Below are 27895 nucleotides of genomic sequence, written 5' to 3'. Positions count from 1 at the left end.
GTTGGCTGGGGACACATTTGGTACTTGTTTATTTAGAAATAACTTAATCCAAGCAGGTTTTCATTTTGACCTTGTTCCCGTGATAGGCTGGGTGTGGTAGTGATTTGGAGCCCCAGACCCTTTAATAACAACCTAGGATACCCATTAAGGGCTTTATTGAAGACATTTCCAACTGTGTAGCACATAAAAGATATTATAATTTAGAAAAAAAGTAGTTGACCCTAAATGCACCTGAACCTTGAGTTACTTGCCATCTGTGACATGTCCCTAGGAGAAGCTTCATGTGTCTGTGTACTCTGCTCTGGACCTGCTCTTTCAAAACAGCCAACCTTCAGCCAAAAAATACAGCTTCTGTGTCGCTGTCATAAAGTTACCGTCCATCATGATGATTGTGTGATGAATAATGCATGGGATCTTTTCTCTGCGACCGGTCATGATGTTATTGGTGCAGTTCCTTTTTCAGTCTGCACTGTGCCCCTCACTGCCTTTTTCCTTGTTCCCCCCATCCTGTCCTTTCTGATCCCTTGCTTTCAGTTGGCCTTTGTTGCGAGGCAAGGCCCTCTTTCCCTCTGGTGGGCTGTTCCCTCAGGGGAAGGCTGGGCCAGGAGGAGCTGCTGGCTTCGAAGGTGGGCGACTGTCTTGGCAGGTGGCCCGGTGGCCTCACCTGCCAGGTTGGCAGCAGTAAAGGCTCATCTCTTGTTGCTGCCTCATTCCCTCCCTGTGGTGGGTAGAGGCCTCAGCAGAGCCTTCCAGGCAGACATTCCCAGGATACCCTGGCCAGCCTGGGAACCCAGTGCACCCAGGCCACCAAGTTCGTGCCCCATCAGCAAGGGTGGCTTTTTAGCTGTCACTCAGTGATGCTGAAATACACAAAAAGTTGTTGGAGTCTGTTCCCTTTTTTGTAGATTGGTTCATAAACATCTTGGTGGGTTTGGGCCTAACACTGAAAGGAGGAAGTCTTGGGTCCTTTTAGGACAGATTTATGCTGATGGAACTGGAAGTGGGGTGAGTATGTGACCAAAGGGTAGCTCAGTAGAGAACTGTCAGGGAGTGTGAGTCGGTGGGTCCAGGGCACATTCTGTGGATGCCTGTCGAAGATCTTCAACAGCCTGCATTTAGAACATTCTGCAGAGGCAAGAAGATGGGAAGCCTATTTGTATGAAATGTGAAGGGCCAGTTCTAGGCACGTGTGTCTAGAGTTTTGTGCTTTGAATTGGACAGAACTTGATCACTGAGGCTTGAAAAATTTAATACTGTTTCCTGGATGATTTAGATGTGCAGCTACCCCACTTTGGACCATAAACCAGCAGTTGCCTTTTCAAGGAATGGTTGAAGTTTGGAGATGATAGTCGTCCACTCACTTTACGGAAGGGGACACTGAGCCCAGTGTCTCAGCTCACTTTTGACGAAAGCTCAGCCTCGGGCCCAGGCCCTGCTCTCCCAGGACCTGGCCAGGTCTCCTTGTACTCTGCCACGTTGCCCACCATTTTCTCTGCTGTTCACTGAACATCCCACTCAGCAGGTGAAACGGTCATTGCAGATCAAGGTCATGAGTGAATTGATCTCGTCAGGTGTTGCCTGATCCTTTGTACCTGAGGGAAGCAATTTCTGGCTGTCTCCTGAGCTCTTCTGCCCCACGTCCTTCTGTGTACTGTGTGCCTCCCCCACACTGGGGAGGAATAATAGCTGACACCCACGTTAGAAACTTTACCAGTCAAGTATTATACTGTCGGGCAGGGCTGCAGAGGACCGCACCGTGACCTTCTCTGTCGTGTTGCCTCTTCAGCAGAGGTGGGAGGAAATGAGATGAGTGTCAGCAAAGGATGCTCTGCTAGTGGTTATGCTTAGGGGCTCCAATGTTCAGGAATTGTATGGTTCCTCTATTCCTGAGTTGTTGACCGTGATTTAGAGGAGCTAAGGTTCATTACAGTTGAGTTTTGCTCTTCTTCCTTGGGCCAGGGTCTCATGCCCCCGCTGGCACACACCCACCACTGCCCAGGCTGTGGTTGGTGGTAAAGCGAGCTCTCCTCTGCTTGCAGATGAACGTGAAGCCGTGCAGAAGAAGACCTTCACCAAGTGGGTCAACTCCCACCTCGCCCGGGTGTCCTGCCGGATCACGGACCTGTACACTGACCTTCGGGATGGACGGATGCTCATCAAGCTGCTGGAGGTCCTCTCCGGAGAGAGACTGGTAAGAGGGGATGTGAAGTGTGGTGCCCTGTAGGTGGGAAAATGTTTTTTTGAAAAATCAAGTGTGGACTTGTCTCCTGTTGATTTCTGCAGTTAATGGTTGATATTTTTGAGGAGGAGACTCCTGATAAGTGAGATGAGTATGCTGGGGAAAGCTCCACGGTGACTGACATTCTGAGTCTGGGTGATTTTCTTGAACTGTAATGAAGCGGCTTCACTCTGGTTATTTGCAAGGTTACTACCTTTGGTCAGAAAGATCTTGGCTGATGTCCCCTGTTAAACAGGGCACGGTGCTGGAAATTTAAGGGCCAGCCTTGGGGTGCTGGCTCCAGGATGTACCTATATCCCTTGAGATCACGGAATAATTTTAAATTTGTGTCTTACTGATTCTCTGGAAAATCTGAGCTGCTGTTTTAAGGTGGAAGGAATTGAATTCAGTGGTCCCTGGTGTTTTTTTGGTTTCTTCTGTGAACACTTTTTGTTTGGAGGGTGGAGGGAGAGGCTGGTGCTGTGTCTCCTTGGAAACTTGGAGCTTTGATGAATTCCCCCGAGCCTTTTTGGGCAGGGGAGTTGTCAGCCTACAGTGAAACTGTTCTCCCCATTCTGTTTCCCAGAGCTGCCATGGCTGTCTCTGATGTGACTTTTGTCTATGGACCTTAAACTGAGGAATCTTAAACCAGTCATTGTAACTGACCCAACAGGTTTTGTCTCGCCTTGGTGTGGAAATGGGTGCTGTCTTCTGCCAGAGCACAGGCAGTTCCATAGGTGCTGGTGGGGGCCCAGCCAAAGGCAGGCTGACGCCCAGGGATTGAGCCCACATCTGCAGTGACATCACCAGGAAAACATGATGCTGGTGGTTGGCAGGGCTGCCAGAAAGCCTTACTTTTAACTCGAGCTCCACCCTGTAACTTGACAACCGCGGTGGGTCTGCATGCAGACCGACCCACACACCTCTGACCACAGGCAAGGGGCTGCGGTTGTACCCTGTCCTGTCATTAGCCCACAGACAGAATGGCCCCTTTGAGCCTGGGTAAGAGCAGTCAGGTTTCCCTTTCCCTGCTCCTCCGTTCAAGAACAGCCTAGGCTCCTCTAAGAGACAGTGAAGCCCCGTCTCATCCTCGGTGCCTTTTGTCCACATGCTCTTTGTTCCCTGAGCGTGCACGTTTTGTTGCCTCGTTTTCTTGAGAGGTTGTGGGTCAAGCTAGACACACTGGATAAACAAAGGAGGCTCCTGCCTCCATAACCATGATGCTTTCCTGAAGGCGGTTTGTAAGGTGGAAGTAGGAGCAGTGGGTCCACATGGGGAGGGCCAGTCATTTTGGTTTGTTTTTTGACGTGAGTCTAGGCCAGAATTATTGTGATATTCATCTTTAAATACAATTTTGGTAACCAGACTTTCTCAACCGCCCCACATTTTTTTCCCTTTTAATGTTTAACCTAGTATGATTGTCTATTGATTTTTTTTTGAATGATGTTTTGAAAGTAGCTAAAAAAAAAAATCATTAAAGGTCACCTGAAACTAGAACTTAGTTTGAACATTAATTTTTGTCCCAACAGGGTCCCGTCTTCAGGGCTGTGGGGAGTAAACTGTTCACCCTGGAAGGTCCATAATTCTTTCATACCAAGAAGATTGGGTCCTTGATAATGTCCACATAATAAACGGGATCAGACCCTTTGCCCTTTATTCTGGAAAGGGCAGCAAAAACATTAGGGAGAAAAAAAGCAACCAGCAAAGCATAATTCTTGGTTGTTTGCAGATACCTCCCACTCCTCTGTTTATTTGCTGCCAGCGGTCTATATATCTATCTATCTATCTATCTATCTATATATATATATATATATATATATATATATATTTTTTTTTTTTTTTTTTTTTTTTTTTTTGCCGTGACCCAGAGGCCTGGGAGAGTAGAGATGGAGAAACGTGAGAGGGCTGCCATCTCCATCCTCTCAGGCAGTCAGTGGCAGAAGTTGTGTTTAGCCGTGACTTACCACTTTGTAAAACCCCAAGAGCCTTGACTTCTTTTATTATCCTTTCCTCACAGCCAACTCGTGACTATAGTCTGATTAATCTTCTTATTCCAAAAGTAAGGTTACCATAGATAGAGTGAGCTACAGCTCTTGTTCATTTGTACTGGAGATTTTCGGCCTCTTTGGCCCTGTGGTTTATTTGGTTCATGGAGCCTTCTGGAAGGGACACAGACCACACTCTGCTGTTGGCTGCAGAGGCTGCCAGGGACTCAACGTTAGAGACCCTCCCTGCAGGAGAGGACATCCATCCATGAGGGCTTGCCCCAAAGGATTCTTGCATCTTCAGATTCCAAAACGAATGAGGTTGCTAGAGCTTCCAGGCCTGGGTAAATTAATGTCCACAGCCAAATGGTTGTATCATCAGATAACGTTCAGTCAGCGCTGGGCTTTCTGCATCAGTGATCCAAAGCCCTGGGTCACATAAACATTTGCACTCCATCTGGAGCCATGTCTCCATCGGCATTTCAGCGCCAGCATTTACCACCAGCTTGACAGTAGGTAGTAGATAAATGTTTGAGAGACTGTAGTATCTAAATTTATTTTATTAATAGATTCTTGGAGCCAGCTCATCCCTCTTTACAGAGGGGAAAATTTGTCTTATTTTTACTGAGTGAAGTTCAAAGAAATACATTAGCTTAATGATCCAGAGCATTCTACCCTAACCCCACCCTGCATTTCGGCTTAATAAAATTTGAGTTAGATTTGAGCATGTTTTGGGTAGGCATTTTGGGTTATCAAGGCACTTGATTCCAATGTACTGGAGAACATGAGAGGGCAGGAATCCTCACGTCTGGTCCTGACTTGGGCGGGATCTGTGTCCGGAAGTCGTTGCTCTCTCTGCCGCAAGGTATGTCAGGTCCTGGAGCAGTGAGGAAACTCTTTGGCTGAGCCCAGAAGCTGCTGCTAATTGGGATTGGGTTGATGACAAAGAAAACCTTTCCTTTCCAATGTGTTACTCTGAAATTACTGTGTACTATAAGTTCATAAATGTCTTGCTTTAAAGTTCCATAAAGAATATAGACCAGGGCTTCCCTGGTAGTGCAGTGGTTGAGAGCCCGCCTGCCAATGCAGGGGACGCGGGTTCGTGCCCCGGTCCAGGAAGATCCCACATGCCACAGAGCAGCTAGACCCGTGAGCCTTGGGCCCACTTGGCAAATTTGCCCAGGACCACACCGCTTCTCAGGGGCAGGGCTTGGACTAGCTGCTCTAATAAGCAATCAGGATTATATTGTCAGTTTCTGGAGGTTGGTTAGTTAGCCCTGTAATTCCCACTCCTCCTTTGGAGTTGGAAAGAAGATGGGTCTGGAGTAAGGCCCAGATGGGTGAGAGCTGTGGTTGATAAAGATTTGGGACTAGAAGGGACAGAAGGGACCTTGGGAAGGGGAAACAGGAAAAGCACCCGCAAAACACAGGCCCACAGGCCCTGGTGCGGAAGAGCAGGGACACTTGTTAGATTGATTTGAAGGAGGATCCGTAAAAATTGGCATTTCCTCAGAGGAGCCCACGCCTGCAGAGCCCCCCTTGCTTGAGTTGCACGCGAGTCTGGTATTGATCCTTGCCTCCTAAGTGGCATCTCAAACTGCCCCATCAGAAAGGACACAGAGGACAGAAATGCGCATGTTGCCGTGGGAACGGACCTGTGTCGCACTAGGAACTTGACAATAATTAATGGAGACGAGACAGGGAAGGTTCCTTTTCTTGGCAGAGCGAGCTACTCTTGGGGCGAGGCTTGTGTTTATCTCTGAGCGATGCACCCCTCCCCTAGTTGCACTGTGTTCAGTTCTCTCCATTGTTATCTCTTCTTCCTCTTGAGAAGATGGAAGTTGAGTAAAATAAAAATAGCTCTTTTAAAAAAAAGGGAAAACTGTCTGCCAGATGGGAACTGAGCCTCGTAATTTCCTTTCACGTAGACATGTGTGTGTACTGCCCTTGGTTCCCGGTGTAGCATGAAGAGGGCGCGCTCTGGAATCCCGGCTCACCGCACACCAGCCAGCCGTGCGCCATCACCTCACCCCTCTAAACCAGCATGTTCTCATCTGCAAAATGACAAGAATAATAATAATTATTGCTGTGCAGTGTTAGTGTGAGGATTAAATGTAAACCACCTAACAGAGAGGTTAACATAGTGGCACAGGAAATGGCAGCTAAGAATTTTTAGATCTTGGGAGTTTTGCCGTTTATATGACCCAGTGTGTTTCAGTGTACATGGTTCTGTGCAATCATTAACCCTTCTAAAATAAATTCCCTGTAACGATTGCCCCCTAAACTTGCCCAGGTACCGTGCCTTAAAACACTTGAGAAGCCCTCTCTGAAGCAGACACAACATGAGTTTCAGGAGTTGGTATTCTTGAGTTTTAGTCTTGATTCTTACTCCCCCTCATTGTGCTACCCGTACATCATCTAATCGCGCCACGTCTGGTTTATTCTTTTGGCTTAAAAAGGGGTTAATATGCCACCGAAGATGAGTGAGCTTCAGTTGAGATGAAATGTGGCAAAGTGTTTGAAAAACAGAGAGAGAGAGATGTATAGTGAGGCAATGAAGCAACGTTCACTGCACACCATTTAGCCTAGTTTGAATCACTAGCTGCACAGCATAATAGTAATATTTAAAATATCTCTGTAAATCGTGCTTCCCAGCCTTGTTTCCTAGTAAGCTCTGAGTCAGAGGTCTTACTGTATCTAGAGTCCTTAAGTGTTGAGGTTTGGGTGTTTTCACAACTTCTCCGCTCTCTCGTCCTATCTCCCCTCCCTCCAGGCACCAGCCAGTCATAAGTTTTCTCTACCACCTTTTCCTTTTATTTCTGTCCAGAGTTTAATTTGGGGTGTCAGGATTAGAAGAGTAATATCATTACCATTATTTGGGGGCACATTCCCTTCTGGTATTAAATTTGCCTTTCAGCTGACGTATACCAACCTCTCTGCCTCTCAGTGGGAGAGCTCTGTCTAGACCCTGAACATTTCCTGTTGTCTAACAGAGAGGTGTGTTATTTCTAAACAGTTTGAAGCCCAAGTGGCATGGAGAGGGGGAGCCCCCTCTTTTAAGTAGAATCGTTGGGAGGAAAATCCTTGAGGCACCCCTGTTGGTAGACACACTTTGCGGGTTTGAGAACACCATAATCATTAGTGCACCATTTCATTTATGTAGCGGCCCTTTGAGATAATTATTCATATTATCCCCATGTTATGGATAAACAGACATTTGAGAAGTAAGGCACTGATTTGCTAGAAAGTGGGGAAATTGTAACTTAAATGTGGGCATTTTAACATTAACATCATCTTCTACACTGAATTGCCCAACAAAAGTATGTTCATGTTTTATGTTTTAAAAGATATAAAGGCCAGGAGCAGTAGGAAAATTAAAAATAGAAAAACTTCAGGGGGAGAAGAGCAGAGAGTATCATCCCCCCGAATCTTGGTTTGATTTTTGGGAGAACTGCAAAAAAAAACCCAAGTGGGGTCAGGGGGTCTCCTGAGAGTTTTCCATTTCCTCTGACTTTTGGAAATTGGTGAGGTTTGTTTTTTAACCATTTGAAGAAGTCTGATCATCTACCCAGAGATGTTTCTCTGCCGTTTTTATTTTAGTTCCCCTTCCTTTGTGTTCCCATGCACTAGTGTTTCTGATGGCTGGTGCTGGAGGGGACTTACGTTGTGTCCAGGTCTGGGGTGAACCATCCTCAGATCCCACCTGGCATGGCCAGCCAGCATCAGCACGGCGTCCCTGCCACGTGGCGTTGGGCTTTTCCAGCCTGCAGGAAAGCGTTCGGACCCCTCTCGCAGCCCTCCCCCTCCCACGCCCTTGCACCCCCTACTCACGTGGAAACGAACCCTCCGTCGGCTGGGATTTTGTAACGAGAGAACAGAGGCTTGAGCAGTGTCTCACGTGCGTTTGAAGTTGAGTGTTTCAAGATAAAGTCCAAAAGGACCAACTGCAGAGTTATGCCTGCTGCAACCTGGGAAGGTCCTGGCAGCCCCCAGCCTATTCCTTGTTCTCCTGGTGCTCAGGCCCTTCTGTCAGATGACAGAACTAAACAATTTAGTAAAGAGTTTGATGTCCTTTGTTCAAGGGGACACAGTCCGTGGACAGAGGAGTGCAGTGCCTCACGAGTGGTGGAGCATGCTTCCCTAGGGATTTGGGGCGAGAGCAGGTTTCCAGAGGTTAGAAAAGGGGCAGCGTGGGAACAGGGCGTGACTGGCTAGGAGGTTGGAGGTTTCCTTAGGAGGCGAGCGGGTCCTGTTTTCTGGGGTGAGGTGAGCTGGAGGACTGTGATGGGTGTGTGTTGGGGCTCCTTGACAGCTGTTTCCCTCAAGGGCAGTCTGACTTAGGTTTGTGACGTGGGCCGAGCCACTGGGGTGGCCTCTCTTTTGTGGGTCCTGGTACTCGAATGAACTTTACCAATTCTAATTCCATCCACACTATTCCTCTCACACTCAGTTAAGACATAACCTTTTCTGGCCTCGCAGGTACCTGCTGCCATTAGGAGAACGCTTCCATCCCTGTTGCTCTGCGGTCCTGGGCGTATGGTGCCTGACACACGCTGTATGGTCACAGGCTCGCTGGTCAGGGCACAGGCATTAAAGAGATGAGAGGAAGAGGCCTCTGTAGAGTAATGAGAAATATCAGGAGCCCCTGCCCCAGAATTCACGTGCTTCCTTAGAGGCAGTTAATCCCCACCCCTCAACTTTGAACAGAGTTTCAGCAGGAGCCACCTGGACACGAGAAGAACAAGGAACCACTGTGGGTGGTCACTTTGCCAACCTCAAGAAATGACTGCTGATCCAGAGAAAATGAGAAGAACCGAAAGCTGGCCCGCGAGAACCAGGTGCCGAGTCCGGGGACTTCTCCCCCGAGGGCTCTGGGCACACCCCTCCATCAGGGCCATCTCCCCTGTTAGGAGGGGACCCATGGGAGGAGGCTGCTGGGCGCGTCTTGGAAGAAGGGGGCTCCAGTGTCAGCCTCAGACTGTGTCTACACAGTCGCTCACGGAATCTTAGATGGAGTCCACTGCTTTCTGTTTTAAATATCTGGCCTTTTTCTTACCTCGCCATATTGCTTGATTTTGATGTAATGTTATCACTTGACCTAACATGAATAACAAATCCTAGCATTTCTGACATACCTGAAATGTATTAGTTGTGACGTTTCTGAGAGACGATGCCTTTTTGCGGGGGGTGGTGGGAGGTTGTAAGTAAACTCATAATGCAGACTTCCCTCGATGCCCGAAGAGGGATTGGTTCCAGGACTTGCCGCGGGTACGGAGGGCCAACTGGAGCGTGAAAAGCTTGACTTTTAGAGACATTGCTTTTTCCATTGCTGTTATTTGAAAAACTCTGCCACTTGTGGTGAGGCCTCTGGCCATAATCTTACTTCCTCGGGGTCAAGGCACATTCTTGTATGCTTGCCAGTCGTTTCTTGTAGAAGAGAAAGTCAAGAAAAAAAATAACATAATCTGAGACTGAGTACTTAAAGTGGTCACTTGTTAGCCAAGTTATCTTCTCTTTATATGTTTTCCATCTAGCACTTAACTGAGGATCTCAGCTACAGCGGGTAAAGTGGGAAACAGGCAAGACCTTACCATAGGACTAGCTGTCGCCCACACCTGCGTGTGCCCAGGTTGCTGCGCACCTGGCTGCCTTTCCTCTGTGAGGCCGGCTCATAGCACACACCGTTGCCCAGTCCATCTGTGGGCGTTCAGGTCACTCCATGTAGGCCTTGGGCTCTGAACCAAACCAGAGGCCACCGAGAATATAGCAGGAATATAAAGCATTATCCCTGCTCTCGAGCCAGTAGTCAAGTTGGAAGTAATAAGAACAACTCATACGAAATAACAGCAAAAATGTAAGATATGTGATTAGTTCCTGAACTCTGTGGTCCAGACAGAGACCACAGATGTATAGGTTTGGGGGGGAAGGGGAGACCTGTGAGAACTGGAATGGTTGGAAATGACTCCTAGAAGGAAAGATGTGCCTTGACCTGGACCTTGAAAGGTGGGTGGGGTACAATGAGTTGGCTGAGGAGGTAGGATGGCAGCCAGGCCAGGTTCATCTTCTGGCCAGGGGGGTGTGGGCAACCTGGTGGCAGCTTTGTGGAGTAATGAGATCAGCCTGAGGTGCACCCTCAGCTAGAAGCGGGAGTAACGGGCGATAGAGAGGAGGGTGGGAAGGATGGAGGCGGGCGATGGAGGCATGAGCTTGTTCTTGACACAGGAGATGATAGAGACCCGTTGAAAATTTCGAGTGTGTGTGTGTGTGTGTGTGTGTGTGTGTGTGTATCTTTACCTATTGCTTTGTTTATTTAAAATGCTCACCTTGAAAACACCTTTTTTTGAATTTGATATAACTGATTAAAAGGAATAGACATTTGAGGTAGTCAAATTAGACTACTCTCTTATTTTTCTTACTTTATCCTTTCTTTGCAGTAAGTCACACCCTTTTACTCAACCCCCCTCCATCATCCTCACAAAACCAGCACTTGAAAATTCCGCTGATTTGGTGGAGTGTCCCCCCTTTTTCATTTTGAGCCAACCTTGGGAAACAACCCGAACCAGCAGGTGGCAAACCTGTTTTTACGTTTAAAGCAGCCAGAAAATCCTCAGAGGTGTTTCGCTGTGCATCTGCAAAAATGATATGGATGGCAGTAGTAGCTCTGAAATTCTTTATGAAAATTGGGTTCCTTTTTCTCTAAGCTTCCAGCTTCTGTGCTCGTTTGTAAATTGTGTCGCTTCCATGATTAAACAAAAACCTCTGAAGAGTGATCGGTTACCATCCCTTAAGTAAACTTTTCTAAGGCTGTTAGATAAACTGTCCTTGGACTCAATGAGCACTTTTTTTAACGTTTTGGTATGGGTCGGAAAGCGCTGCATGAATGGGCACGTGTGTACTTTCTGGGCTGTAGTTCTGAGCTGGTTTCTGCCCTCTTGGATGATCTGTTTCCACCTTCTGCTCATCTGTTTTAGCCTAAACCCACCAAGGGACGAATGCGCATCCACTGTCTGGAGAACGTGGACAAGGCCCTTCAGTTCCTGAAGGAGCAGAGAGTCCATCTTGAGAACATGGGGTCCCACGACATCGTGGATGGGAACCACCGGCTGACCCTCGGCCTTATCTGGACCATCATCCTGCGCTTCCAGGTAACAGACTTGGCCCGGCGATTCGGCCTCCCTCCTGGGTAGGAGCATCCCTGTGAAACTGGCCTCCCCATTCCAGAGGGACCAGGAAGACCAGGTTGAAATGTCGTCTCGGAGTCAGGTGTGCAGAGCGGCGGGTCACATTGGCTGCCCTGTAGGCATGTGGCAGCTAACCATATCCTCCCTCAGTTCTGCCAGCCCCTGAAAACCTTGACTCTCCTGGCAAATAAGAGGGTTTCTGGGCTGCGTCTCAGCCCACCACTTCACCGACACCTACTGTAAACGTCTGGTGTCTGCTGCTCTGCGTTCAGGAGCAGGGGTGTAAGGATGTGGGCGATGCTGGGTTACTACCACTGGACTGTTTGAACTTTGCCAGATTGTGGCATGCATCATAGAATATCTTTAGGCGAAGCTTCTTAGGATCATGACACATGTGTGGGCTCTGTTTTCACCTTCTCCTTCTCCTTTGGATGTGAGGAAGCAGTTTTCAGGGGGGATGTGCAAAAAAAGCCTTATGCTTGTTTGAATTGATGACGATTTTATGGGTTTGTTATACCCGAGCGAAAGGTTCTAAGTATAGAAATACTCTAAGCCAGAAGGTACTCTCAAGGTCATTTTGTCCAGTTCCTTCACTTTATGAGGGAAGGGAGGAGCCTTGCCAGGGATCACACAGCCAGTCAGGGCTGCTGTGCATGATTCTGACCCCTTGGAAGAGAGCTCAGCCTTCCTTGTCTGTGAAGCACCTCCCGCCTGATTACTGGTTCTTTCTCCAGGCTGTTGCTTCATGCTCCTGCTTTTCAGTTAAAATCTGAAATTCAGGGAACACTTCTTACCATAGCATCAGGTTACTCTGCAAACAAAAGTCGGAACAGTCATGTCTCCACCGTGGCTGTGTTCTCTGTATCTTCCCTTCCTGTTAAGCCCCTTTGATGAAGTTTGATTGATTTTTTTTCCCTAGGTAAATAAAAATCTCACCAACAAAGGCCATGTCAGAAATCAAATTATAGCTCTCTTTGTATTCTTACTAAAACGCTGAAATCAACCTCTAACCAATCGTTTTCCTTCTGCTTCCCTCAGGATGGGGCAGCTCTAGTTTAGTGGCCTGGTTGGGTATGTGGGAGGAGGGAGGGGGTAGGGGACCAAACCAGAGCTGTACAGAGACACTCCCTGCATGGGGGGTTCCTAAGCCTGGACCTGCCTTGGGAAAGCCGTTTACTCATTCAGGTTCCCTGGTCCCAGCCCCAGCGCTTCTAATTAAATAGGTCTGAGGCTGGGAACCACTGTGAAGGTGACATCGTTAGTGGAGATTTAATTGCAACAATCAGTGACTTTATTTTGCAAACAGAACTCTTCTGCAGGTTTCTGTCATTTAGTTCCTGAATGATTTGAAAACAGAGTGAATACCATTGCATTCACTAACTATTGCTCTTGGCCTTAGGCCAACAGGACTCTCCTGGAGCATTGCCTCAGGTCTGTAGAGTAAAAAGTCCTGTTTCTCTTGCCTTTGGCCTGTAGTAATCAGAGCGTGGAAGGGCGTACTGACAGTGGCCTCTCTTGAGCGGGTCTTGTGCCCATGACGGGAGCTGGCACACACAGCCCTTTCCAGGATTCTAGGCATGAATTGGGTTGCATCATTGACTAATTAGCTTCCTGCCAGCTTTCCTTTTTCTGTGCTTGAACCTGTAAATGCTGATACGTAGTTTCTCCCTTTCCTTTGAGGCTGATGTCACTGCATGGCCTGCAGGGTTGGTGTCTGACATGACCCCACCTCCCACAGCAGTTTTATCAAATCATCCCCCGCTCCACAAACATGTATTGATTCTGCACCAGCCAAGGCCCAGCTCACATTCTGCGTCCTCTGTGAGGCGTCCCATGTATCTACAAAGATCTCTCTCTCTCCCCACCGCTCCCCAGCTCCTGAATGTGCAACCTTGTCTTACATTTCGGGTGTGTGTGTGTGTGTGTGTGTGTGTGTGTGTCCAGAGTCCCCAAGACGTGGCCTGCCCTGCTGTGTGTAGCAGGTGTGCATTAAATACCGATGATGACAGACAGGTTTTATGCTGCTTTCCCTTAAAAGAGAGTAAAAGATGGTGTGAGAAACTGGAATGAAAGTTGTCGAGTTTGCCTAGTCCACACAGGGAGCTGTCTTCATTTCAGAAGGGTAGATATTGTTTCTGAAAGAACAAGTCTGGAAACAGATTCCCTTCACACTGAGGCATAGGAAAGCTGACGGGGGTTAATGTGTAAAGTTCCACCTGCCTTTCCTGGTGAGTCTGTGTCTTACTCCTTGAGTGAAGGTTATTCTTACACACTCTTTGGAGTTTGGAGTTTATGCAAGCTCAGACTTCACTTACAACAGTTAAAAATGGAGAATTTTTTTTAGAAGTGTAATTATTTCAATTTCTAGGTGTTTTTCCTAGTTGAAAGTTTCTAACTTTTTAATCTTATGTGTATGTATTTTATCCTCCTCCTACCTCTTTCTCTTAAAAAGAATTCTGGGGCGTGTTCTAGATTAAATGGAAAGACCTTTGACAGGGGCCAGGACAGGGAAGCTTTGAATGGTTAGAGCTGAAAGAGAGGCCAACACCCTTTCCCCTGACTCCACCCCACACTTTATCATTATAATCAAGGAACTAAAGGCAAAGGGGTATTTAGAGCATTTGTTTAAAATCACGTAACTGGTAGGCAGCCCGTGATCCAAAGAGCTGACATGTATGGATCCTTACTAAGAGCCCAGCCCTTCGTACTTTGCATTTGTTCAAGTGTACAGCAGCACTCTGAGATAGCAACCCCTCAGAGGGGAAGCCGAGGAACTCGCCCAAGGACACGCAATAGGTGGGGGAGCCTGGATTCGGACCCAGAGAGTCTGACTTTGGTGCCAGTAGCCCAGGCTCTATGTCCTGTTGAGAATCAGCGGCCTATGAGTAGCTGATGAATACAGGCTGTCTTAGTCCGTTCAGGCTGCTAAAACAAAGTACCACAGATTGGGTGGCTTCCAAACAGTAGAGATCTATTGCTTACGGTTCTGGAGGCTGTAAGTCTGAGATCAGGGTGCTAGCATGGTCAGGTGAGGGCCCTCTTCCGGGTTGCATACTTCTCATTGTGTCCTCACATGGTGGAAGGCGCTAGGGATCTCTCTGGAGCCTTTTTTATAAGGCACAAATCCCATTTATGAGGGCTCTACCCTCGTAACTTAAGCATCTCCCAAAGGCCCTGCCTCTTAACACCATCACCTGTGGGGCTTAGGATTTCAACATAAGAATTGGTGAGGGTGTGGGAGACAAACATTCAGACCATGGAAGCACAGCATTTAAGGGCACTCTTTCTCTGAGAGTTTGAGTCAGTTTTCAGGAAATGGTGCACGCACTGTCCTCATCAATGAAGAACTCACTCACCCTGGTGTAAAAAAATCTTTGGTTGTGAGAAAACAAACAGTATTTTTCTAGAGTCTGCTGAGGTTCAAGGCGTACCGTATGAACCACGGTTCTAGCTTGTAGTTGGAGAGGCTGGGCTATGTTGGGGGTAGAAATGACCCCTAATCGGTTCTTGGAAGTCAGGCAGGTAACTGGTCTTCACTTCAGTCTTATCTTTGTGAAAAATAGAGAACCTAGTTCTGGTTGGTGTTCCTAAGAAGTGAACCCTGGCTTCAGAAAGCAGTTCTCATTGACCCTTGGAGTAGGCAGTCTGCAGGGCTAGGTGTTGATCTAAAGTTTAGTCTATGTATATGCCGACCTCTTCTGTGGCTTTCATTAGGAAGCTAATGCATCTATTGGTCTGATATTTCTTTGTAAATCTTAGATCCAGGATATCAGCGTGGAAACTGAAGACAACAAAGAGAAGAAATCTGCCAAGGATGCATTGCTGTTGTGGTGCCAGATGAAGACAGCTGGGTGAGCACAAACTCAGGGGGTTAGGGGCTGCTTCTCCCAGGACTAAATTCTACCAGAGTCATCACTTACAAGGTGTTGACGAGTATCTTTTCCACCACTTCATTGAGATGTCTTGTTGACTCGCAAGCAGTTGATGCACTGACATTTCGGCTCTCAGAACAGGAGTTGATTTATATCCTGAACCTGTCATTTGCACAATCAGTTTCCCTCTGTTTATTAAGGAAGTTCCAGAGAGAAGTTAATCTTGAATTTTAAAACCCTGAAACCATGTTTAAGAATATCATCCATGATATTTGTAAAAAGTTGTGGGTTTTCTCCTCTCTTTAATTTCTGTTGCTTTGGGAAGCTCTGTGCAGTAAACTTAAGGGTGGGTGGTCTTTGTACATTATCTCAGTTTCCCTTTCTTTTATTCTTTCATTGAAATTTCAGTCAAGATATTTTTTAAAGAATTGCATCTTGCTTATTGCTCACTGAAACTGTCGGAGCTCCTAGGTACTAATTGAGAATTGGTTTTGTACCAGGTTAATTTTGCTCCAAGTAAGGACTACTTGAAGGACAGATGTAACTGTAATGGACATGATCAGTCAGTGGTAACTATGGAAACCACAAAGAGTGTAAGCCTTAGTAAGGGGATCAAGTTAAGAATGAACTTTTAATCAACCACAGGTAGAAAGTTATTAATAATCAATGTGGTGTAGAGTAGCTGATTGACTGCAGGTAAGTTTCAAACATAGGGAAGTGTTTCAGGGAGGTACTAGATTTACAAAACTTCATCCAGTTCAGTGGGATAAGGAAGAAGGAGGGCTGAGTGTTTGAACAGGTAATCCCAGCTACTTCCTCTCCCGGAGTGCCGTGTGAACTCGGGTCTTGGTGTCTGCAGGGTTCTGGTAGCTGTGCTGGGGGCGTGGAAAGCCACTGAAGCAAGGAGGCCTCAGAGGCATCTAGTTGTGGTCCCTTTTTTCTCAGTAAGCCTGGTGTTTTCAGTTGAGGACGCAGATCACGGATCGAATTACCAAGAAAGAAAAGCCATGTGGGTGTGTGTTTTATTCTTATTTTCCAACAAGGAGAAGTTGAGGCGGATCTTAGCTTTGATTTGATTGTCCTTATGGATATTCACTGCCCGACATTTCCGCAGTGCCTACAGACTTTTTTTTTTTAAGCACTGTGTTTAGCAAAAGCACAGACCTTTGTTTGATAATTGTGTCGCTCTTGTCTTGTGCCTCGTGTTTGTTAGGTACCCCAACGTCAACATTCACAATTTCACCACTAGCTGGAGGGACGGCATGGCCTTCAATGCACTGATACACAAACACCGGTGAGTCCTTAGAGGTGATGCTAACAATTTGGGGGTGGAATGTTGACATCCTTGTGTAGCAGATCTGGGTGACTTTCAGTCCTCATGTCCGTTGCCCTCGCTGTTGCATCACGGTGGAAATTCCTGCCTTCCCCGTGAGGAAGGTGAGGGAGAATGTGTAAATTCTCCCAAACCAGAGAAACAAGTTCACCCATTCTCTTCATAAACTTTGAGGTTGTTTATTCAAAAATCGGGTTTCACTGTTTGATGATTAACTAATATTGTAGGCTTTTACTCTGCTAAGTGGACACTTTTGGAGTAGTAATCGAGTCCCACTGGTCACACGGTATGTTTTCAAGCCATGGTTTCTGTTGTGTTCCACTGTTGTTCTACACAGGCCTGACCTGATAGATTTTGACAAGCTAAAGAAATCCAATGCACACTACAATCTGCAGAATGCATTTAACCTTGCAGAGCAGCACCTCGGCCTCACTAAACTGTTGGACCCCGAAGGTAAGGACTCCAGGGGTAAAAGGTGGGACCTTCGGCATCTCTAGCACTGAGGGGTAAATATAAAATCTGTTTTGTGTCAGTTTGTTTAATTTGTACAGTGTGCTTTGGGAATTATCTAAGGAAGAGGAGTTTAATTTTGGTGTGGGAGTTACTTGAGGATTTGTGTAGAGGATTACGTCTGAAAAGGCCTTGAAAGATGAGTATGATTTAAACATGTGCCAGAGGAGAGGGCGTGGCAGGTAGAGGGATTTGTGTGAGCAAAGGAACCAGGAAAGAGGAAGGTGTGATTGGGGACTAACAGTTTATTGGGAGTGGTGTTAGCGTGATGTTGGGAAAGATACAACTGGAAAGGTGGGTGGGGGCCCAACAGGTTACAGTCTTTAGAGGTTATTCAGCAGGCAGTGGGGAGTCATTGAAGCTTCTTAGCCTCTGTGCTCAAGGAAGAGAACCTGCCTTAGTCTCTCCGTACATGCTTGTTGACTGACGTTCATCCCACGGTGCCAAGAGCGTGGTCTGGCCTGGGTAGAGATGGAGGCAGAGGCCTCCTTAGGAGACTGTGCGGTGTTTGCTCCTGAGCACGAAGAGCTTCAGTGAGGAAGGTGCACCCGGAACGTGTGGGTGGCAGGAGTAACAGGCGCAGTCCCTCCTGGTGGCTGGCTGCTTGGCGGCCCAGTCTCTGCACGGATCCAACCTCTCTGCTCTGCGGATCCCTGCAGCAGGACCCTGAAGACTGACTGCAGGTGACATGGAGCAGACCTGTGTGGGACAGTCCCATAGGTTGTAAATCCCTTGCTTACCAAAATCCTAACCGTAGGCTTCGTCTTAGCAGGAGCTGTCACAGGAGCGTTTTCTGATGTCGAGATGCATTGAAAACGTAAGAGGATCTGTTTGTAGGTCTGGAGCTTTTTAGACCCTCTCAGCTGTTAGCAGACATTAGAGAGAAAAAACTGTATGTGAGTGAAAGTTTAAAGTTCTTATAAATATAGAACAGGAAGTTGAACTCCCCAAGGGCAGACCGAGGTCAGGAGGCTGCCAGGCAGGCGTCTTGCTATTTTCCAGTGCATCAGATGCACTGATAGCTTCACTACAGGAAGCTGAGATAAAATTATCTTTGTGCTAGCCCATTAAATGATTTCTCAATATAAACACAAAACTAAAATTTCTTGGACTGTGATAAATCTTTGTGCTTAACCCCTGCCTTACTCTGGAAAGGCATCCTCCCTGAGCCCGAGCTCTTTGTGCTTAGATAAAGAATCTTCTTTTTTTTTTTAATCACTATGACAAAAAGAAATTTAATAAGCTGCTCATTAGTTAATCTTTCTAATCACCACCCACTACAAAAAGGGGATTGAGGTTCCCCAGATCATTCGAAGACAAGGAGCTAAAAAAAGCAGTCGATGTCACTTATTCTGTGGGTTTGATCTTGATTGTTAGTTGTCCTTAGCTGCTATTAGTTGTCTGGTGCCCCAGAGAGTTTCAGTTAAAATAAAATTGTAAACAAGTTAAAAAAGGTTTTGCTTGCTCACTCCTTCCCAGTTATGTCGACATTTTATGTTTATTAAATTGCATACAGGGATGGCATTTTTTCCTGGCCTTCCTACAATTCTGTATCCACGGGGCCCACTTTGATGGGGCCAAACAGACACAGGAGTTGGCCACAGGGGCCCTGGGGTGGGAACAGTAGCTGTGGCCCCCCACTGCCATCAGCTGCCTCAGTGACTCTGGGCAGGGAGCTTTCCCGCCCTGTACCCTGGTAGTCAAGTCTTTAAAACAAGAGAAACAACCTGCCTCACACAGGGCTGCCAGGAGGATAGAAGTGAAGGCGCGTGTGCGGAGGCACATTGAAAAAAGAGCCCCATGCGTCAACAAAGAGCCATCTGTGTGTTCTCTCCTCCGTCTATCCTGAGTTGAGTACTTCCCAACATTGCTATACCCCAAAGATGGACCACCTTCATTCATTTGCTCCCTCCCTCGATAAATATTTATTGACCACCCACCCTGTATATAGACAGCACGTTAGGAGGTGGGGAGGCACGGTGACACAGGGCTTCCCAAGACTGGGTTCCTGCCTTGGAAACTCAGTCTTGTAAGACTAATGAAATGTGCATAAGTAATCATAGGACCTGGCAGAAAGCAAACGATAAACAAAGCCCTTTAGGGAACAGAGGAGACAGTCATTCCAGCTGTAGGGATTGTAAATGGCTGTGTTGGAGTGGTGGCTTCTGAGCTGGACCTGAAGTGTAGGAAGAAGGTGATGTGCTGGGGAAGGCCCTTTCAGACAAAGGGAGGCTGTAACTGGAAGGAATATTGGGAATTGAGGGGTGGTAAATACTCCAGTTTGGTTTAGATCTATAGTGCCTTAGAAGAACCAGTAGGCTATAGAATGAGAAATGTCTAGAATGGCACTTGGCACTTAGAGGAAGCTTGATAAATACTCGATGGATAGATGGAAGGAAGGGAGGGAGGGAAAGAAAGTTAGGGCAAATTGTAGAGGCCTTTGGGGTTTATACTTTATTTTTCAGACTGCAGGGCACTTCTGAGTAATTTGGGCTTGGGAGGAAGCTGTGCTTCACAGCTGTGCTTCTGGAAGATCAGCTAGGCAAGGTGTGTAAAGTGAATCGAGTAGCAGGGAGACCCAGTGAGGAAGCCACTGCTTCAGGTCTGGTTATGTGACCGTGAGAGCTGGACCCGAGTGTGACAATAAGGATTCCATAAATAGAATCATCAGGTCTCAGAGCCGGTGACTAACTGGATATATGGGTAACAAGGAGATAAAGATGTCCATGGACTTAGTGGCCGGGAAAGATTCTGGTGCCACTGGCAGAAATAAGGACCACAGAGAAACACAGACCAGCTTAGGGGTCGGGGAGGCAGGGAGGTGAATGTGGTGTGTCTGGGTGGTAGCCACATCACTGAGATCTCTGACTCAATTCTTGCTATGTTCTTCATTTCTGTTTAGTAGTTTTGTATATATTTTGTCATCTCAGTGGCCTGGGATCCTCTAGAGAAAGGATCCTGTCTATTAAGACTTTTATGTCCTTCTGTCATACAGAGTGAAGTAAGTCCAAAAGAGAAAAACAGATATCGTATGCTAACACATATATATGGAATCTAAAAAAGAAAAAAAAAAAAAGTGGTTCTGATGAACCTAGGAGCAGGACAGGAATAAAGACACAGACGTAGAGAATGGACTTGAGGACACGGGGAGGGGGAAGGGTAAGCTGGGATGAAGTGAGAGAGTGGCATGGACATATATACACTACCAAATGTAAAATAGACAGCTAGTGGGAAGCAGCCACATAGCACAGGGAGATTAGCTCGGTGCTTTGTGTCCACCTAGAGGGGTGGGATAGGGAGGGTGTGAGGGAGACGCAAGAGGGAAGAGATATGGGGATATATATATACGTATAGCTGATTCACTTTATTATACAGCAGCAACTAACACACCATTGTAAAGCAATTATACTTCAATAAAGATGTTTAAAAAAAAAGACTTTTATGTTCTTATAGCAGTGGAAGGCACTTATGAATGTTCATAAACTAAAAGAGCCAGGGAGGTGATTTCATCCCTGTTAGTTAGCTTTATATTAACACATTGATGGCAGAACTCTTAAGCCCAAAAAATGAAGATATGGGCCTGTGCAGTGCTGAGCAGCTGTTCCGGGTTGTTCCTGCTGCCTGGTTGGCGGTGCCGTGAGCAGGGTACTGAACAGAATCTTCTCTGGGTTGCAGATATCAGTGTGGACCACCCTGATGAGAAGTCCATTATCACTTATGTGGTGACTTATTACCACTACTTCTCAAAGATGAAGGCCTTGGCTGTTGAAGGAAAACGAATTGGAAAGGTAAGCTCACACCACTTCTGTAAGTTGTGAGACGTAATTAAGGTTCACATCTTAATGTGCCGCCACCATGCACTCAGACGTTTAGCTACTGGGAGTTCGTGGCAGGTTCTCCACACGGCAGGGAAGTGGGCAGCAGCCTCTCGATCCCAAAGAGTAACAGGAGGCAGGAGTGGTGGATGGCTAAAATACTCAGGAAGGGATTTCAGGGGGATCTCAGACCCGGAAACACCCCTCCCCTCAACCTTGCCAGAAAATTAGGTATTGAAAATCTGATTGAGGTGCCTGATGTCATGGATGTGAAAATCCTACTTACCACGCTTGGAAAGGCCTCATCAGTATTACGCTTTTTTAATTATTTTGTTTGGCTGATGTTCCCTTGCCATATATTTCAGAACACCGCAGATCAGACAACATTGTCTTCTCAGTGCAATGGAATGGAAAATTCATGGGCGTTCATGGGACAGGACCAAGCAAAATAGAGCCCTTTTTGTTCCTCTAGGAATTTCGGAGCTGAGGCATCAGGAGTCATACAGGATCTGAAACCCTTTGCCTGGGGGTTGGGAGGTTACAGAACCAATTACAGTTGAGTTAAGCTGTCATTGCTCACAAATGATAGCCACGTCTGAGTGCTTATTAGCACATGGTTCTTGGAGTTTTAAAAACTTGTGACAAAGTCTCATAGAACCGTTTTCAGAGCCAGCGCTGAAGTGTGTGCGGGCTCCCATAGGGCTGCAGTCATGTCTCCCTTACGTAGGGATACGATGTTGTTTTTCCATTTTTCTGACTCTTGTTTACAGGTGCTCGACAATGCTATTGAAACAGAAAAAATGATTGAAAAGTATGAATCCCTTGCCTCTGACCTTCTGGAGTGGATTGAACAAACCATCATTATTTTGAACAATCGCAAATTTGCCAACTCACTGGTTGGGGTTCAACAACAGCTTCAGGCCTTCAACACCTACCGCACTGTGGAGAAGCCGCCCAAGTAAGATGCAGAGTGTAATGCCTTGCCCTTCTTATGGGGAGAGAGGTGATTGCAGCCGCAGACCCCTGTTTTCTGACTTGCATGGTCTCAATGAATGCCTCTCGCCAGCGGCCTGTCCTATTCCTTTTAATCTGAGCCTGTGTTGCCCAGATGTATTCCAAATTATACCCTCTGTGAGCCCTTTCTAGCAGAAACGTGCCACTGGTAACGTGGGATACGTGAGAATCCCAAGAAATGGTGCAGGTCCCCAGTTCCTTATCCAAAGCTCTTGTGCCTAATGTGTTTCAGAATTCCATCATTTCTTGGTTTTAGAGAAGTAACAGGGTACATGCCACGTGGCTCTGAGGCAGTTAACTCGTATCAAGCCTCCTCACATATCTGTAGCAAAACACGTAATTATTCACACTGTGTGAATTAAAAAAACAATAGTTTCATATCAGTTCAGATCAGGTTTTGCTGCCCCCAGAAGTCTGATTTTTCACATATTTTAAAGATACGTAGTTGTCCAGTAAAGGTTGTGGCCCTTATCTCTTGTTTATTATGACAAGAGTCATCCCTCCTTTTTCTGAAAACTCCACTCAGTTGTGAATTCCTGACTGAGGTCTCCACAACCCATTGACAGTGACCCTAGGTGGTCGTTTGAACTGATCATTGTTGAATGCATTCAGCTGTGCTCTCCGAATGAAGCAAGTTCATCGTCCAGGGCTTGGGGTCTAAATCTTGATTGAGTTGATTAACAAAAGAGTGGCATTCTGTGCCCCTGACTGTAAACCTCAGCAACAACGAACCACAAGAAAAACCCCACAGTTTGGCACATACTGAGGTCTTCAGTACCCAAAAACTAACCCACTGCTGTTTCTCTGACATGCACGCATTTCACATAAAAGTCAGACCGGAGATAAGTGCCTTTTAAAATTGTGAGGCTGCACGAAGCGTGGTTGTTTTTTTTTTTTCTCTCTCTAGAAGCAGATGCATTTTTCCTTTTGAAGGAACAAAATATAGTATAATGTTTATGGCTGGTTTTCTCTGCCTAGATTTACTGAGAAGGGGAACTTGGAAGTCCTGCTTTTCACTATTCAGAGCAAGATGAGGGCCAATAACCAGAAGGTCTACATGCCCCGGGAGGGGAAGCTCATCTCTGACATTAACAAGGTAAAACTGATCCATCTGGCCTCCTTCATGGTCCCTGCCTTCCTGTGTGGGCGCCAGCCTCCTGTAGGTCTTCAGGTTCTATCAGTGGGTCTTGATTGCTAAGAGATCTTGAAAGGCTTCCTTCCTGGCCTGCCGAGTTGATAAGCGGCAGTCGTTGCTCACATAGTGTTGAGGGTCAAGGGAGTGCTTGTGGTGGTTTGGGGGCAGGTGGCTGGTGGGGTGTGTGTGTGTGTGCGCGTGCGTGCGTGCATGCGTGTGTGTGTGTGCGTGTGTGTGTGTGTGTGTGTGTGTGTGTGTTAGATTTTATCAAACCAGGTTCAGCCTGTTTACCTTATCACTCAGATACATAATCAGTTTACCTGTCTTTTGTCTCAGGCAATTGGCTCAAACATCTTTAAATTGCAGAAGGGAGAATTCAAAACCTTATTTCATGTATCTGGAATCCCTAGAGGTTAGGGCTTAGGATTTTGACTCCTTCTGTCAAGAAGCTGTCAAAAATTTTGTTTCCATGCCTGTTACATCTGCAATTATAGAATTTCATGGTGGGCATTATTTCCAAGCAGAAATCTGAAAAATCTAGAACTGTGGTCAGCTGTACACATTTAGATTCTTCTAAGTGGAATTTTTTTTTAATTGAAGTAAGATATATTTCATAGGAATGAATTTAATTGGTGAGTATTTTGGAAAAAAATACTCCGATATGTGAATTAAAATAAGTGACTTCAGGGCTTCCCTGGTGGCGCAGTGGTTGAGAGTCCGCCTGCCGATGCAGTGGACACAGGTTCATGCCCCAGTCTGGGAAGATCCCACATGCGGCGGAGCGGCTAGGCCCGTGAGCCATGGCCGCTGAGCCTGCGCGTCCAGAGCCTGTGCTCCGCAACGGGAGAAGCCACAACAGTGAGAGGCCCGTGTACCGCAAAAAAAAAAACAATAAAAAAAATAAGTGACTTTAGAGTGGGGTGAATGAGAGATTCATAATATGATTTCTTAGAGATGTCATTTATCTTTTTTACATCAGAGCTGTTGAAGATACTTTGCTTCCTCTCAATTAAAGTTAAGGGCTTTGTAACTTAGTTACATTGCTCCATATCTACACTGTTTTGTTTCCCAGATATGACATAGGATCTTTAGATTTAGATAGGGGAGAGTGTTCCCATGGGGCTCAACTGAGAGAAAATGATTTTTTTCCCAAGGCTTAAGAGTCAGTGAGGTTGGGAATGGGATTTCCCTTTTAAGTTCTCAGGTCTTTTTGAGAAGCTCTGGCTGTTAACTGCAGCCTAGGATTGTTCCTTGAACGTAGCAGGAAACTGTTTCTCTTTCATTTCTGTAGGCCTGGGAAAGACTGGAAAAAGCGGAACATGAGCGAGAACTGGCCCTGCGGAACGAGCTCATAAGACAGGAGAAACTGGAACAGCTCGCCCGCAGATTTGACCGCAAGGCAGCTATGAGGGAGACCTGGCTGAGCGAGAACCAGCGTCTGGTGTCCCAGGTCCTGCTCTAGAACAGTGTTCAAGAAAACTGCTCCTGGGGTCCGCTAGAACCTAGACCACATTCAGGGGCCCTAGGACAGCTGTTTGTCAACATCCAGTATCCTGAAGCAGCTGTCAAGTCATCTCACCCACTTCCCATGAAGAGGATGTTTATAATTTCTAATATATTTTCTCTTCTATTTATCTAACTTTTTATAGATCTGGAAGTAGCTCAAACAAAGTTTGTTTAGAGCCAGTGAGTGTGTGTGAACCGTTCATATTTAAAAATTTCTCTCTTTCTCCCAGTCTTTGGCCTTCAAGGCAGCTAGACTGGCCATGAAATAAGTAAGTGGCTTCTTTTCTACTTGGCTTAACCAAAGCCATCGCCTGCTTCAGTCTCATAAGTCAGGTGCTACCTATGTGCTGCACCCCTCTGTAAAGTGAGAAGTTGCTGGTTTGCTTTGGGGACAGCATTTGAGCCCAAGCACAGTTCTAAGGGCCCCCAGGAAGGCGGAGACCAGCGGGGGTCGGGACTTGGGAGTCGGTGTTTGGCTTTGGGACCCCCCGCCCCGCCCAAAGATTAAGGGGGTGTGCCCAGGACTCCACCTCCGTTTTCTGTTTCTTTGTTCCAAATTGGATGGCTTTTGAATTTTGTGCTTCTTTCTTTTTGTTCCCTTTTGTCTTAGGACAACTTTGGATTTGACCTTCCCGCAGTCGAGGCTGCCACGAAAAAGCACGAGGCCATTGAGACGGACATTGCCGCATACGAGGAGCGCGTGCAGGCCGTGGTGGCCGTGGCCAGGGAGCTGGAAGCGGAGAACTACCACGACATCAAGCGCATCGCGGCGAGGAAGGACAACGTCATCCGGCTCTGGGAGTACCTGCTGGAGCTGCTCAGGGCCCGGCGGCAGCGCCTCGAGATGAACCTGGGGCTGCAGAAGATATTCCAGGAAATGCTCTACATTATGGACTGGATGGATGAAATGAAGGTAAAACGTGCCTGCATGGAGGCCCGAGCCCATCCAGTCAGGCCTCTGTCGTCTGGGACCCGCCCACTAACCCCCCAACACACAGCAATGCCCCTGGTCTGATCACCCACTTATAGCCAGAGAAGGGCCATGTCACCCATGGGAAGGTTGTTAGCTCACAAGTTAAATGAGACGTGAAGTGAGAAGAAGTTGTGACAAAGTTCAGTTCCATAGCTGGAGGGCTGCTGCTGTGACTCAGGTCTAATTTAGGTATATCCCACGATAGGCAGTCAATCAAATTGTGGTCTTCTGTGATTTTAACTTTTTAGAGTTGGGGCTACCTTTCCGTCTCGTTGGTCTATGTGTGAGTGGCTCTGCTTTGGGGAGAGGCCAGGCAGGTGGTACGGAAGAGTAGTAGGCAGTGTGGACAGAGCGCATCCCGGGAACCAGACAGCCAGCGTTCAGATGGTGAGCGCCGGAGCTTCCCGATCTCCTTGAGCCTCGTTCCTTCACCTGTAAGCGGAGAGCTTACTTACCATCTGCCTCATCTACCTCATCCGGTTATAGCGAGAATTAAGTGCAAGATATGTGTATGTATCACAGGACGGTGCGCTGGTTGGAGAGGGCTGCCAGTGCCGATTTGTGCCTCCCCTTCCTTTACTGACAGCTCTGGGCATGGTATTCCCAGCTTTCCCCCAACCCAGGAAGAGACCTGCCGTTGTGCTGTAGTCCTGGGCCTGTCCGTGTCCTCTGATGCAAGCCTCTGATGAAAGCTCATCCGTGTCAAGCAGTTCTCCAGCTGGCAGGCCTTTAGCCACATAGCTAGGGCAGAACAGGGCAGCTTTCAGGCCGTACCATGAAGCCTCCTTTATCTCAACACGCTGTGTTCCCCACCTTGACCTCATGCGAGGGATTTCCTTCCTGGGATGTAAGCCCTTGTCTTTTGCTTACCTCTTGAACTGTTCCTGGCAGGGGGAGCAAGGTCACTTCGTACCATGAGTTTTCCCTCTTATTGTCCCAGGTTTATGATGTTCTCACGTATGGTCTGTCTTGACCTCTTAACATAGAAATGTTCATAAAGTCTAGCACAGATGTGCTTTTCATTTTAGAATTCGTCATGCACTTTATAATTCCGATTGGGCCAGAGACTTCCTCATAAGTAAGAATGAAGTAGAAATTCCATCTGGAGAGGATGTGTGATGAGAGCCCCAAATTGGGCTGATGGAAAAAATGAAAGAAAATATTAGTGGGTCCAAACTTAAACCAGAGATGTTTCTCGGGACGTCCTAAGCATGACAGTCACCTGACCCTGTTCTTCTTATTTGGTTAGAGATGTGGTTTGTAAGCTTTTCAACTAGGTGTTTCTCCCGTTGATTGTGTAAGTATCGCAGAGAAGTACCAATGAGCTTGCAGGTGAGGAGAGCATCCCGTTAAGGGGTCAGCAACTTCTAGGAGACTTCTTTAAACTTTGACATGAAACAGCTCTGTTACCTTTATCTTATCTTCTTGAATGGTTGTTATTGCAGGCACTTTCTTCTTGGAGGCTCAGTTTATATTTCATACTGGTTTCTCCTCTCTTCCTTTTTTTTTTTTCTTTTTTCTGTTCTTTACTTTTTAGTATAGGTTTGACTTCTTATTCCAAGGTAGATGGTCATTAGTTTATAATGTTTCTCCTGCTACAGGCTTTTGGGTTTGTTTTGCTCTGGTTTGCATGCCATCATCTTCCCCTAAAGATATGGGGAGGATGGCTGGCTGGAGGGAGGGTGCAGCTTGGTTGGTGGCTCCCATCCCGTCCAAAGATTATGAGACGCTGACGTCAAGGTTGTATTCATGGATGTCTTTTTTGTTGCCTCTTGCACGCAGGTGCTATTATTATCTCAAGACTATGGCAAACACTTGCTCGGCGTGGAAGACCTGCTACAGAAGCACGCCCTGGTTGAAGCGGACATTGGCATCCAGGCAGAGCGGGTGAGAGGTGTCAATGCCTCTGCCCAGAAGTTTGCAACAGACGGGGAAGGTAAAGACAGACCGTTCCAGACGTTACCCCCTCGTCACCAGAAGTCCATCTCCAGAGACGTAGATGGGTTATGTGTGGCAGTGGGACCTTTAAAGTTACCTTGCTATTGTGGGTTCCCAGTGGGCCGTGTCGTGGGTATAATGAGATGCAGTAGGGTGGCCTTCCATTACATTTTAATTCTGTCTTGCTATTCTGAAATGGACCTGTCTTTTCCTTCCATACTCGAGTGCTGCTTGGATTTTAGTGGCTTGATGTTGGCCACTGAAATCTGCCAGACCACACTCTGCACACCAATAGCCTGGTGTGTCTCTCAGACATGACTTTCACACCTGGCTGTGCATATCTTTGTTTAAAGGATGTTTGGAAGGATTTGGTTTTGTTCTGTTTTAGAAACAATTAAATGCAGCTGCCTTCTTT

General features: G+C 46.8%; 1 protein-coding gene across 3 annotated transcripts in view; it reads left to right on the top strand.

The window, feature by feature from the left end:
• SPTBN1 (spectrin beta, non-erythrocytic 1) overlaps nt 1-27895 on the top strand; it is a gene marked incomplete at both ends in the record, with an annotated part of 139794 nt that overhangs the window by 72417 nt on the left and 39482 nt on the right. For all 3 annotated transcript variants that reach the window (XM_079721075.1, XM_079721074.1, XM_079721076.1), the window contains 11 exons: nt 2040-2191; nt 11175-11348; nt 15144-15235; nt 16470-16550; nt 16927-17042; nt 20775-20887; nt 21685-21872; nt 22907-23024; nt 24355-24513; nt 25180-25482; nt 27325-27478. In XM_079721075.1, the coding sequence (XP_079577201.1) occupies nt 2040-2191; nt 11175-11348; nt 15144-15235; nt 16470-16550; nt 16927-17042; nt 20775-20887; nt 21685-21872; nt 22907-23024; nt 24355-24513; nt 25180-25482; nt 27325-27478 (1650 nt within the window). The remainder of the gene's footprint in view (nt 1-2039; nt 2192-11174; nt 11349-15143; nt 15236-16469; nt 16551-16926; nt 17043-20774; nt 20888-21684; nt 21873-22906; nt 23025-24354; nt 24514-25179; nt 25483-27324; nt 27479-27895) is intronic.

This window comes from Hyperoodon ampullatus, assembly GCF_949752795.1.
Source record: "Hyperoodon ampullatus genome assembly, chromosome: 15".
Lineage (NCBI taxonomy): Eukaryota > Metazoa > Chordata > Mammalia > Artiodactyla > Ziphiidae > Hyperoodon > Hyperoodon ampullatus.
Note: the sequence above shows the minus strand (reverse complement) of the source record. Positions and strands in the feature narration are given on the sequence as shown.